This window comes from Taudactylus pleione, unplaced genomic scaffold, assembly GCF_031769625.1.
Source record: "Taudactylus pleione unplaced genomic scaffold, aTauple2 ptg000065l, whole genome shotgun sequence".
NCBI lineage: Eukaryota > Metazoa > Chordata > Amphibia > Anura > Myobatrachidae > Taudactylus > Taudactylus pleione.
In genome coordinates, this window is record NW_028284467.1 from 7,781,123 (window position 1) to 7,795,359 (window position 14,237).

At 40.0% G+C, this 14,237-nt stretch overlaps 1 protein-coding gene across 1 annotated transcript in view; it reads right to left on the reverse strand.

Moving 5' to 3' along the window:
* Window positions 1-744: 744 nt before the first annotated feature.
* CDK4 (cyclin dependent kinase 4) overlaps window positions 745-14,237 on the reverse strand; it is a 65,351-nt gene continuing 51,858 nt past the window's right edge. Inside the window, exons 4-8 of the mRNA XM_088465926.1 lie at window positions 11,068-11,235; window positions 5,641-5,750; window positions 3,825-3,875; window positions 2,834-2,969; window positions 745-1,539 (exon numbers count right to left, since the gene is read on the reverse strand). Coding sequence (XP_088322052.1) covers window positions 1,399-1,539; window positions 2,834-2,969; window positions 3,825-3,875; window positions 5,641-5,750; window positions 11,068-11,235 — 606 coding nt within the window. The 3' untranslated portion in view covers window positions 745-1,398. The remainder of the gene's footprint in view (window positions 1,540-2,833; window positions 2,970-3,824; window positions 3,876-5,640; window positions 5,751-11,067; window positions 11,236-14,237) is intronic.

Here is a 14,237-nt window from a genome sequence, read left to right on the forward strand (position 1 = left end):
AGCGGAGAGCTTACCCATAGCAACCATTCAGCTTTTACCTATCATTTTATAGAATGTACTTAATATGCTACCTTGAAGATAATTGGTTGCTATGGGCAACTACTCCACACATTACACTGCCCGATATATTAACCCCAGCATGAACACACATATGAATGAGCCAGCAAAGCTTTCTGTAAAAGCTGTAGGAGCTTAAACGCTTAATAGAATCATCACAAATGCCGTGATCCATAGCAATTGTCAATTTGCTTTGAAATGTAACATGACTCATATCAAAAGTAGACATCTTGTGGCTTTCCAGCTGTTGAGAACTATAAGTTTCAGCCTGTTTAAGAATTGCAGTTTTTAAATAGTTGGAGAGCCACGTTACCTTAATTTACACCAGAATAATCCAAGGCACAATGTGATTGCTATAGGCAACGATACCCTATGTAGCAAAATAATTTTGTAATACGGTGTTTATACAAACCATGACCGTTGTGCGTCAGTTTTGCACCTGCAGGTAACAAAGTCTCTATGGCATCAGTGGGAATGTAGAAGTCAGGGATGAGTAGAAAATGCTTGGCTAAAACAATTTGATATCATACATAAGGTTGGCAATACAATAAAATGTGTACAATATTCTAATAAAAAAGTTTAAAAAGCTGAAAAATGAGCCCAGACTAAATACTATGGAGCTATTCTGTAATGAGATAATAACAATTGATTTCTAGTGTATTAAATTAATACATTCACCCTTGACCCTGACTGTAAAAAGTCCTTTATCTGTGGATAAAGAATGGATCAATGGGCAAGAAGTAAATGTCGATCAATACAATAAATGTAATCTATTTCATAAACCAGAGTCTGACACAAGCATGTCCTGTTAGTAGAAAAACAGTCCAAGTTTTCACCATTTTCCATGCCGTCTCAGAACCATGAGAATGTTTGTGGATCCAAAAATAAAACAGTGATTAAAAAAGGCAATTTATCAGGATAGCAACTTTCATTTGTGCACAATTATGTCACTGGCAGATATATTGCACATTTTGTTTTGTTAAATCAAAAGTGTTTCCAGGCAGAATAAAAACATGCCATGACGACATTGTAGTCTGAAATGAGTGGAGTAGTGTCTTTATATGAATGATATTGCTTGTGATAAAAGGCACATAGAGAGGACATCCCTTTCATCCGTTGGGTAAGGCAGTGGTGACAAATGGCAGCGTCTTGTTTAGCTTAAGTCGAAAGAAAGAATTTTCTGTCACTTGAGGATACAATCTATGTCCAACGAGATACAAATTAAGATACTATCCTCAAGCTTTGCCTTGGTTTCCTCTCCACTAATGGTATATTCCTGATAATAAAAGACAGACTGTGTCCAGTATCCACATTGTGCATCTCTGCTTCTGACAAGTACATCTAGATCACGGTGTCCGCTGTGGGCAGTGTATGCGGGAAGGGCTCCGGGTTGGAGCAGGCCTCACGATCCTCTGATAGGAAGGAGTGATGCAGGGCCTGTGATGCAGATATACGTCTCAGGGGGTTAAATGTTAACATTTCCTAGAAAGAAAGGAGACCTGGTCAATATTTGCTTTTCCATGCCATTTCCAGCACACAGCATCATTTTTCCCCACATGATTTTAACAGTCAATTAGTGAGAACCTTGGTAGAGTAAGCTAGTCTAAGATTATAACAAGTAAGCCTTTTTCCAGATGAGAAACACATTAAAGGAAAATATTCTTGCTGTTTTTATTAGTTGCTATGGACTGATGCAATAGATTTGCTCCAATACCGGGGTATAGGCTAGTTTGGCTCTGCCCAGTGATCGGTATAATTTGGCAGGGATACAGGTAGAATAAGAAAAGATATTCTGCAGCATTATTAAACGCATATGTAATAGGTTTTCCTACCAGGTCAGATCTGTTTGAGGTTTCATGTGATGCAGAATAGGACACGATATTGGACATACTTGGACATTATGGTAGGAGAGACATCGCTAGTTTTCCTGCACACCTCTATGGGATGTTGCTAGGAGCAATCTGCCACTCTGGAATGGCACACCGCACCCAAGCTGCTAATTGAATTGCACCCTTTAGGTCTAATGTCTTTTACAAATTTGCTGATGTTAGAGTATAATCCAGTTCAATCATTTTAACTTTCTTACCATTCACAAGTTGTCTGATACTGGCCAACTTACATTAACATAAATGCATAGGCCTAGCAGACGCAAAAGCCCAGCAAACTGTGTAAACACACACACACAGTGTTAGAGGACTGCAAAAAATTTTTTAATAAAAGCCTACTAGATTTTTACCCAATTTAACACTGTAAATTGGTGCCAATAAGAAGAAGTGGACACAAATCTGAAGGATTAACCAAAAAAACCCTTCACTGAAGGTGGTCATACACTATATTATCGTCCCTAGTTTCTGGTTGGAATGAAAAACAACAATCGTCCATTTGCTCCCAAATGCCGGAAAGCGGACGGAAAAGTCGTTAGACAATTTGTTAAATCCATTTGATATAGCAAGCTTGTCCAATGTCTGGCATGTCTAACACTGCATTGTCAGAGCACTTATGTGATGCCTACATTTGCAACTACAAGACCTCCTAGCCCACCCCTCCTGCTTTCAGGAACATAGTTCAAGTTTGCAGTACATATGATGCATGAGAAATAACTTCAGCATGTGACGTTCACTTCTCTGGGAGTATCTGCCTGTAATTATAGTCTATATATTATGAGATTTTAACCCCCCACAATTCAAAAAAGGATAATATTGGTATTTTACATTCTGTATATGTATATTTTTTTTCTCTTCTACCACACCATATAATATTGTACACTAGTCCCTACCAGCAGAAGCTGGGCACCCGTGGCATCAACTTCAGGGATAAACTTGTCCACTGGCTGCTGACTCCGTGGTGAAAAGGCTGAACGTGGCAATGTTACATCCTCTGGCCATTCCTCCTCAGATGGGAGTCCAATCATACTGGAGAAAAGGGACATAATAAATAAGCACACTGTCATATGAGAAATGAGCTGTCGTTAGAAGTCTTGTTCCCTTTTCACCCCCAACTGCCATGGTAAATGGACACAATATGGATGTTGCCAATGGGCATGGCCAATCACAAATCCCAATGACATCTTATATTGCCATAATGTTGTGGAAGGGCTTGCCTAGTTCCTGCCCCTGAAAATTACCCCTTTTATGGACACTGGCAGTTCGTGTCGTATCTGAAGTTAACGTCTCTTTTTTATATACGGTCTATTACTGAAATAAATAGACCTTGGTAGACATTTGTTTTCTTTAATAGTGAAATGCTAAATACTGGTGGGGTCTCGGCTACAGATATGATCACTTACCTAGCTTATATAGTTAATAAGGTACACTCCAGTAGAGTATGTAACAGATAATTTAGTGGGTATAATAATACATCAGTTATTTATCTAACTAAAGCTTGGTACACACTATGTGTCCCTCGCACAATCTATAGTTCCAATGCCGATCAGAACGATATATATTGTGCGGATCGAACAGTGTGTATGCCCGACCATGCTTGCCCGCGGATTGTTCATCACATCGTCCCATCTGCTGTGCTGACGATGCGACGGTCGCCATGCGGCTAAATGCACGCACCGTCCTGTCGGCTGGGTACACAGACACATAATATGTACCCAGCTCAAAGGGTCAATCTGTAACCTAATATAATTTGACTTCCTGATAACACTTTGTTTAATAAATAGTTGTTAAACAAATCAAAGGGTGCCCACATTTTTTTTGCATGCAAAATCCACTTCTAGCACATAAAATGTTCTGTATTCCAGTCAGTAAATATAAACTTACTCAAAAATCTTGCAGAGTTGGTCAGCCTCAGAATTTCCACAAAAGAGAGGTCTAAAAAAAAAAAAAAAAAAAAAAAAAAAAAAGAGACACAACAGAATGTCGGCTTTTAATTGATCAAAATAGTTACCCGTCCTTCGCATCAGAACAAGACCAGAGTAGTTGAAAATAATAAAATAAATAATCTATCTTTAAACTACTTATATACAGCTTTGATAAGGAGTTTATGTTACGCACTCAACTCAAGTAAAGTTGAACAGTCTGGAGAAACATCGACTGCATGTTGTAGGTAAGTGTCCAGCTTCGCGGCCATGTCAAGAATACAAAGTACAACAATCAGGTCATGCGGTGATTTTTATATAACCTTACAAGAGATCGCAAATGGTGAGTGCACTGAGCAAATTAAAATTGTGGAAAATGAGCTTCCTTCCATCTGTCTAACATTTATGGCACAAAAAGGCGGCTGGTTTGTGGGCGCAATGCTCATAAGCTCTGAGCCACACTCAGTTCCAACACTTGAACTGGATTCATGCCTCAGGCACCTGATCACTATGTAGTATGCAAGAGGTTTGCACTAGGGTCATTGAGATTCTAAGATTGCTGGAAATTAAAAAAAAAAAAAAAAGTATCCTCTACGTCCACAGAGTCTCCTACACCATATAGTTTCATTTCAGCCCCTCAAAAGCGTCAGACTTTGTACAAACAAAGTAGCCTTATACTTCGGAGAACTAGGCCCATATTCACTTAGGAGAGAAAAGTACGTTGCCGACATCAGAGGTTTTGGGTGCGAAAAAGTATCGGTCATTTTTGGGGAAATCAGCCCGACACCCCCCTAAAGATGCTGTGACATGGGGGTTCACTATGGGTACCCCCGAATAGCCCTGCTGAAGGTATTTTGGGTCTTTAAATGGTCTCAATAGGTGCTGTTTAGCGTCTTTGCACAAGTGGTGAAGAATAGCATTTAGCAGGGTTTTTTTTGGCAAAAATAAGTCGTTACAGCAAATTTGGGGTACATGAAAATGGGTACAAGCATGGTTTAAAGTCGCTTCAGTGAAGCTTTAAAATGCGGCAAAAATGCACCTTCAGCAAACCCCTGCAATCAAAAAACCACCTCCCCCATACTTGCAGACACCCCAAAAGTCTATTTCGCTAGGTTTTGCGTTTGTAGCCCCACTTTGTACTTTTTCGCCCCCGTTTTAAGTAATTTTTTGGGGTGTCTTTGTTTATTTATTTTTTTCCCGTCTTTTGATGCAGTTTACCTTTGGCGGACTGTCCAAAGGGTGCAGGGTGGTTTCCGCACCTTTGCACTTTTTTCGCCGGGTATTCATAGGCAAATCTTTTCCACTGGTTACAAGGTGCAAACTTTTCGCACCGGTGAAAAAAAGTCTTTGCAATTGAATCTGGCGGAAAATTTCCGCCTGGCGAAATGACGTCATTGGCGAAACTCACTGAAAACGGCTTTTCGCCCACAATTGAATATTGAATACAGGCACTAGCTGGCTAACTATGTGTTGCAATAATTTCCTAAAAATAGCTTTGGGTAGAATACTGCCATGACGTAAAAACGTATTACAATATGCTAGCAAAGAAGTAAAAAACATAAAATAAAAAAAAGCACTCTCTGTACCTGTAAAAACAAAAATATCTAGCTTGCTTACACAGACAAAACTGATTAAACAAAAATTTCCAGTGAAAGAGTAAATGTGCTTAAATAAGATTATGTTGAGCATCAACAGTGGGCAGATGACTAATGCATTTTAATAAAAGGTCATATACTCAAAAACCTCTGAGCAGTGGGGAATATAGTCGGTGTACTCACTTCCGCCTGAACATCTCTGCAAAGATGCATCCTACACTCCACATGTCTACTGGTGTGGCATATGTAGACTGAAGTAACACTTCAGGGGCTCTATACCACAAAGTCACCACCTGCAAAACAGAATTCAAATATATGCAAACAATGAACCAAGATAAGACTGCATTACAGCAAGTTGTTCATTTGTAAATCTCTCACCCTGGTTGGCCCTGCTCCACCTTAAAAAGGGTACACACCAGACAATGGTGCGATGCAACGATACATCGCGCATGCTGTACACACTGCACGATGAGGCATATGATGGTGCAATGTACCGTTACATGCTGCATGTAACCGCACCATATCGTTCATTGCATCATCCCATCCGACGTGCAGGACAGCAGATGGGACGATGCAATGGAAGACAGATCCGGCGAACACACTACTTGTACAATATATGGTTCTGAGCTGCGTTGGAACTATATATTGTACGATATATCATAGTGTGTACCCAGCTTTAGATCTACAACACAAGTGATTGGCTTTTGGGTCGGAGGCACTTCCAGAGACGCCCCCTCCCCCCTTTTCTCCGACTGACACTTCTATAGTACTCCCTGTTTGTTTTTCTCTCATAAGGTTAAAATGCCTGACTGGCTGGTAATACTGTACATTATGTCTCATTTTATTGCTTCCCATATGCTGTATTGTCTTAATGTATCATTTAATAAAGAAAACTTATTTTCTTAATATAAAGAGAAGTGCATGTTCATTAAAGCCAGTAAAACATATTAAAACCACAGACCGTGTTAGCCACTAAGGGTTTATAATCAGGATGGGCACACTCTTAGTCCAATGTGAGCTGCGACTATTTCCGTGTGTGGGGTAGATCATGAGAAATGAAAATCCATAGGGGCCCATTTACTAAACTATTTTAGTAGTTAATCCTCCGGTAAAATAGACGTTCACCATTGAGGGATCCCTGGGATCTCTTCTGTCAGCCTATACTCACACATGTGAGGTTGTAGGCCAGGTCCGAACCTGCAGTAAGATGGAACTTTACCATTTACTCTTCGTAGGGATAGACTCTTAAGAGGCCTATCCAGTAGGGGACCAGAAAGACTGAACGTCTAGCGTTCAGACCTTCAGGTCGCCGAGGTGCGGTGCCCACTCTGAACGTTATTCGGTGCAGGAGTTCGACCTCCTATCTCTGAACATGCCGAACCTGAAGAGCGCAGTCAGGTAGACGGGCATGTTCAGTAGATAGTCGGGGTCGGCAAGGACTAGCGTGCACGCGCATCGCTGGTCCTTGTCGGCTATCATTACACGACTTTGTGAACAATGCGACCAAAACCAGGAGGTTTTGGTTGCATTGTTCACAAAGTCGTGTAATGAATAGGCCCCTTTAGATTTAAACAGGGGAACTTTACAAAATAATTATAAATAGGCCCCATAATATTTTAAGGCTAATCCTAGAAGTGTGGAAATAACCAGCTGATGACAGTTTACAAACCAAAAATGTAAAACTGCAATAATAAACCAGGGCCATGTTTACAATTGAAGTTGATACAAGTAATCAATGTAATAATTTAGGAAGGACTGGTCACGGCTGCCTCTCGCATACATACTCCATGAGCACTAGTACTAGTTTACTCTTACTGAATGAACACTGGCCAGGACACGTCTAAGAGACACTTCCCTTTTCTGAAAATGTGACAGACGAGACACTTCTCTGAAGACAATGGTACTCCCACTGCTAGGAAATCTACTTAAAAAAAAAAAAAAAAAAAAAAGTGCCCATCACACACGGCTATACTGAATCAATAAAAATCTTCGCAGTAATCCCGAGAACTTACTTTATTGCTCACGTTATTGACTGGCTCAAAGTATATTGCACAATTCTACAGAGTAACTGTTCTGTAATATATAGCACCCAGACGTTTACTTGCACAGGACTATAAACATGTAATTAAGTGACTTTTTGTGGATCCTGGGATATGCAGTTCCAAAACAATGATACAATGCATACTTGAATAGTAAAACAGGCTTCCCCAAATTGGTGAAAAGAGTGGCGCAATTCTCTCCCAGGACTCTTTTCTTTGATATTTATTACAAACTGGATATTCTACAGCATATTACAATATATTATACATACCCACACAAAAAAATAAAAATAAACTATAATAGATAATATCTATCTCATACTAATCAATAATACCAATGTTTAACGTGATAGGTAATTTTTAACACATCAGCTATCTCAAGGCTGTCCCTACATTATAGCACATGGTTCAGAGTATATTTAAACCAAAAAACAGAATTTAGGATAAATAATCCATTTCAGCTTGGTGAATGGTTTGACTACCTGACGAGAGATTGCTGCAAAACCTGGATAAAATAACTAATTCGTTAATGTTGCAGTTTGTTCTAATCTGCCAATTTTCTCTGGAAGACAGCAATGACTATGTCATCTTAAAATGATGCGCTAAGGGAAGTGGTAGGGAAGGTTGAAGATCATAGAGGACTAAGATGTCCATAAGGAATGTAGTGTAGAGTGCATCCGGAAAGTATTCACAACGCTTCACTTTTTCCACATTTTGTTATGTTACAGCCTTATCCCAAAATGGAATAAATAAATTTTTGTCCTCAAAATACTACACACAATACCCCATAATGACAACGTGTAAAGTTTTTTTTTTAGATTTTTGCAAATTTAATAAAAAAACAAAACTACTAAGAAATCACACGTACATAACTATTCACAACCTTTGCTCAATACTTTGTTGATGCAGCTTTGACAGCAATTACAACCTCAAGTCTTTTTGAATATGATGCCACAAGCTTGGCACACCTATCTTTGGCCAGTTTCACCCATTCCTCTTTGCAGCACCTCTCAAACTCCATCAGGTTGGATGGGAAGCGTCGGTGCATAGCCATTTTTCAGATCTCTCCAGAGATGTTCAATCAGATTCAAGTCTGGGCTCTGGCTGAGCCACGCAAGGACATTCACAGAGTTTTCCTGAAGCCACTCCTTTGATATCTTGGCTGTGTGCTTAGGGTAGTTGTCCTGCTGAAGGATGACCAGTCGCCCCAGTCTGAGGTCAAGAGCGCTCTGGAGCAGGTTTTCATCCAGGATGTCTCTGTACTTCGCTGCATTCATCTTTCACTCTATCCTGACTAGTCTCCCAGTTCCTGCCGCTGAAAAAAAACCGCACAGCATGATGCTGCCACCACCATACTTCATTGCAGGGATGGTATTGGTACGGTGATTAGCGGTGCCAGATTTCCTCCAAACATAACGCCAGGCATTCATGCCAAAGAGTTCAATCTTTGTCTCATGGTCTGAGAATCCTTCAGGTGCATTTTGGCAAACTCCAGATGGGCTGCCATGTGCTTTTTACTAAGGAGTAGCTTCCATCTGGCCTGATTGGTGGGGTGCTGTAGAGATGGTTGTCCTTCTGGGGGTTCTCCTCTCTCCACAGAGGAATGCTTTAGCTCTGACAGAGTGACCATCGGGTTCTTGGTCACTTCCCTGACTAGGGCCTTTCTCCCCCGTTTTCCTAGAGTTGGTCGGCCGTCTAAACTGAGCAGAGTCCTGGTGGTTCCGAACTTCTTCCATTTACGGATGATGGAGGCCACTGTGCTAATTGGGACCTTCAAAAGCAGCAGATCATTTTCTGTACCCTTCCACAGATTTGTGCCTCGAGACAATCCTGTCTCGGAGGTCTACAGACAATTCCTTGGACTTCATGCTTGGTTTGTGCTCTGACATGCACTGTCAAGAGTGGGACCTTATATAAACAGGTGTATGCCTTTCAATAGCATGTCCAATCAACTGAATTTACCACAGGTGGACTCCCAATTAAGCTGTAGGAACATCTCAAGGATGATCAGTGGAAACAGGATGCACCAGAGCTCAACTTTGAGCTTCGTGGGAAAGGCCGTGAATACTGATGTACATGTGATTTCTTAGGCTGGGTACACACGTAAAGATTTTCTGTCCAACCATCCAACTAGTTGATCGGTTGGAATGAAAATCGGGTAACATGGTAGTAACTGATTATCAGGAATTTGCTTCTAAATACCAGAAAACAGACGAAAATGGTCGTTCAGACAAGTTAGTTAAATGTTTGATCTAAACAATTTGTTTAAACAGTTTTTGTCCATTTTCCGGTGTTTGGGAGCAAATTGCTGATTGTTATTTGCTTTCATACCTTACCAGATTTTCATTCCAACCAATCAACTAGTTGGATGGTTGGACAGAAAATCTTTAAGTGTGTACCCAGCCTTAGCTCTTTTTTTTTTTTTTTTTTTTATTAAATTTGCAAAAATATCAAAAAAAAAAAAAAAATCAAAAAAACTTTACACGTTGTCATTCTAGGGTATTGTGTGTAGAATTTTGAGGACAAAAATGAATTTATTCCATTTTGGAATAAGACTAACATAACAAAATGTGGAAAAAGTGAAGTGTTGTGAATACTTTCCAGATGCACTGTACATATGTATGTAAACAAGCACGCTAACAGGATCTGAAAAGCTTATTTTTGTTTTTAAGATCAGAGTTTTCATTTTCTAATGTAATATATAATAGTTTATTTAACCTTAAGTTGTTATAATGAATTCAGGGATCATTTGAGGACATGGGGTTTAGGAAAATATAAAAATGGATTATGTGTGTTTTTTTCCCCTAGTGCTGAAAACATCAGACAGTACTAACTAACAGTACTATGCTTAGGAAAGTTTCCGAAAGACAGGATATGGTGGTTGCGGCCCGATTCTTTCACTATACAGCTGGTTTAGGTTGTGTCACCATACAATTCTATCCATATGTTCAATGTCCTTTTTCTGTGAACAGTCACTTTACCAGATGTGTCTTGTGTGGGTTAGTTTAGTGTGGTACTTTGTTGCACATGGCTTTGTTTTCTCTGGTGTGGAGGAGATCCTTGCCTGGTGTGCGCCCAGAGGGGGTATATTCTGTGTGGTGTAGGTGTATTTTGCTATGGTCTGACTTTGGTATTAAATCTTACCCTCCACCATACACATCCAAATAACTGATATCCTCCATACAACCAAGTTGGACAGCACTGACTAATTTAATAAGGCAAGTACTGTTCAACTACAGCTTTCTGGCCAACACACCTAAACCTCAAAAGAATTACAACCCGATCAGTCACAAACCCTGCAAACAGTAGTCACAAGGCAAAAAAAAAAAATGTATTGACAAATACAAAACACAATGGACGCCTGAAAATCATTCAGAAAGAGGCTGTTAATATAATTCACTAGAATTTTGGTTGTGAAACCCCCCATCAACAGGTTTGTTTTTTTACCCAGCAATGAAAGATTACTTTATAAAATAAACCACACCAAACTCCTTGCAGATAGTTTTCCTTTGTCCTGCACCTGTATAAAATATTAGGCTTGTGCTCCATTATGTTTACAATGGCTACTTACCACAGGGGTGAGAGCCATCTGGCAGCTGTAAATTCGTGCTAGGCCAAAATCTGCTAGTTTGACCTGTCCACAGCTCGTGACCAGGATATTTTCCGGCTTTAGGTCACGATGCACAATGCAGTTCAAATGAAGGAATTCAAGGCCAGAGAGGAACTGTCTCATTAGGTCCTGGCATAGAAGAAAATAAAAGTTAGTAATTATACACTGAACACAGCCAACAGAAAAAGTGTGAACTTGTTCCACTCATTAGAAATATTGATTGATCAGTGCTCTGGAAAAAAGGACAGAAGATATAGAAGGCATGGCATTACTGGCTGCATTTACTTGCTACTACACAAAACTGAGGACGTTCTATTATTTTTTTTAATGCCAATGATCTTATCCACAATAAATTGACAGTATAAAATCTGTAAAAATACAAAAAAACACTTTATTCCCAGAGTGCAAGTAATAAAAAATCATCATTTTGGATTTGTCCTCTAATAAATTTACTAGGATTTATTTTATAGCCCTTTCCACTTTAAAAGGCTAAACAGAGGATTTAATCAGCAGCTTATGAAGAGGTTTGCCCTCTCACTGCCAGTCTGCCACAGTAGCCCCTTTTAACCCTTCTGCCTCTACACATGCTGGTCAGGGTATACAAACTGATCTTTTATATTAACTACTCTCTCCAAGTCAACTGCATCAAATCGTTTATTTTTTTATTTTTTTTACATTTCTTAAAAAAAAATGTTTTTCATTTTAGATTATGATGATTGTGGTGAACTAGGAATATACCTTGATCTATTCCACCTGGTACAGTTAAATCTGTTTCTCCCACTATCCCCACCATAAGCAGTCTGAATCTTCTGCATTATCATGGTTCTGCAGTAGATTCCATAGCACACGTCCTTTGGCTTTCCCACGATGCCCCTACTCCAGAAGAACATGGCAAATAGTGCTTTGCTGGAACATGGATGTTACCAACTACATTGTGCAGGATAAACTACCTCTAGTAGTAAGGAGGCAGCAATGTACCTCCCCTGTTCAACACTAGGGGCTGCCAATGAGGTTCTAAAGGTACAGGTTTACATTTTGTTAAGGGGCCTAAATACGGTACGATATACAAACAATCCAATCTAGTTTGCGATTTCCTTTTAACTCCTGAACAAAATTGTGCCTACACATGGAACGATTGTACAAACGACCAAACAATATAGATGGGTCATTAACGACTGCAGATCGTGAACGATATAGCGTTTGGCAGCAAACAACCACACAATGCATTTTTTGTCTCTCCGTCAGCTGGTTGAATGGTGGAGGGGAGCGGCCAGGAAAAGTGACAACATATTGTTCATAGCCCATCGCATCATACATTGTGCATACACACGATACGGTGTACCAAATTGTGAAAGAGAGGTCGATATATTTCTGCAGATTCAAGAGATCAGCGGGAGCGCGCATCAGCATCCTGATCATCCCCACACACGGCACTTTTTAAACAACTGGTTGTTCCAATCCATCGAAAACAGCCAAATCGTGTCAAAAATCTTTCGTGTGTGGGGGCCTTTAGTCTCTCACTTTTTTACCCCATGACATCAAAGTCAAACTATGTACACACATACCCTAGGGCAGTGGTTCCCAAACTGTGCACTGTGGCACCCTGGGGTGCCTCAGGACACTTGCAGGGGTGCCTCAGGCTGGTGGTCCAGCACAAAATCAAATTTATAGTCACAATGTAAATTTGTGGACAAACAGAAACTCAAACCTGTCCACCACCACATAACTGAGCCCAAGGATGACAGGTAAGCACAATTTACTTAACTTTACTGCATTTTTTTCTCTGAATAACAAAACTTTTGGCTTAGGGGTGCCGTGAAAATAATGCTGATACTCTAGGGTGTCGTGATTCAACTAATACTGTACCATATTTATGACCAAAAAGAGAAACCCGGGCGGCATTTGGCATGTCACCCAATCAAGGGGAGAGGGAGACAACATTGCAACTCCCATCTGCAGGTTCAAACACTCACTCTCCATCAAATACAAAACCTCACCATGCATATCCCACTGACAAACTAATTTTTCTTCTTTTTAGAGAAAATTAAATGTAAAACTGACATCTTTATTGCCAATCTTTTAGTATTTCAAACACCTCTAAATACACTATTATTCATTGGAAGTGTTTACCAAAAGGTACTGCCCTGTGTCTTAACATTTTAACATTAAAATAAAGGAATTTTTCCTAGTTTTTACCTACTCTGGGAGGTACAAAGTAAAAGCTGCAATTTCTTCCATTGAAACATATGTTAACAAGGATTTTGTTAATCGTTACAATCTCAGAAAAAAAAGTAAACAGCCATCAGGGGTGTGATGCCTAGCATAAACCTACCTAAAAGAGAAAAAACTGAGCTGTCAATAAACGTTGGCCAACCTGAAGGATATCCCTGTAGTGATAGAGGACTACTGTAATGTTGGATAACCTCATGTTCAGCCCCTGCTAATTTACTGCCCATGAGAACCTACCATAGCATTCAGCCCTGGCTATATATCTGCCCACGAGAACCTACCATAGTGTTCAAGCCCTGGCTATATATCTGCCCATGAGAACCTACCATAGTGTTCAAGCCCCTGCTATATAACTGCCCATGAGAACCTGCCATAGCGCCCAGCCCCTGCTATATATCTGCCCATGATAACCTACCATAGCATTCAGCCCTGGCTATATATCTGCCCATGAGAACCTACCATAGTGTTCAAGCCCCTGCTATATAACTGCCCATGAGAACCTACCATAAAACTCATTAGAAACATGCAAGTTAAAAACTTTCTTCCATTGCATAATGAACATACACAGTACACACATACACAGCGCGCGCACACACACACACAGCCACACACAGCCACACACAGCCACACACACAGAAGGAATATTTGACCCCTACAGCCAAACATGTGGTCTATTCACATGGAATACAGTAGGGGCAAAAAAAAAAAAAAAAAAGGGAGCAGCACAGACAAAACAAGCCTCTTGAAAATGCCTAAAATGTAGTTTGTGGTGGTCCGTGCTTCATTTTCTACTACTTTCTGCTTGTATAGGACATAAGGTCTAGTAATCACAGGATCCATGCACATTGTGAACGTAATTCTATCAAATTTAAAATTACACCTACAATATGGTAGTTTATTAA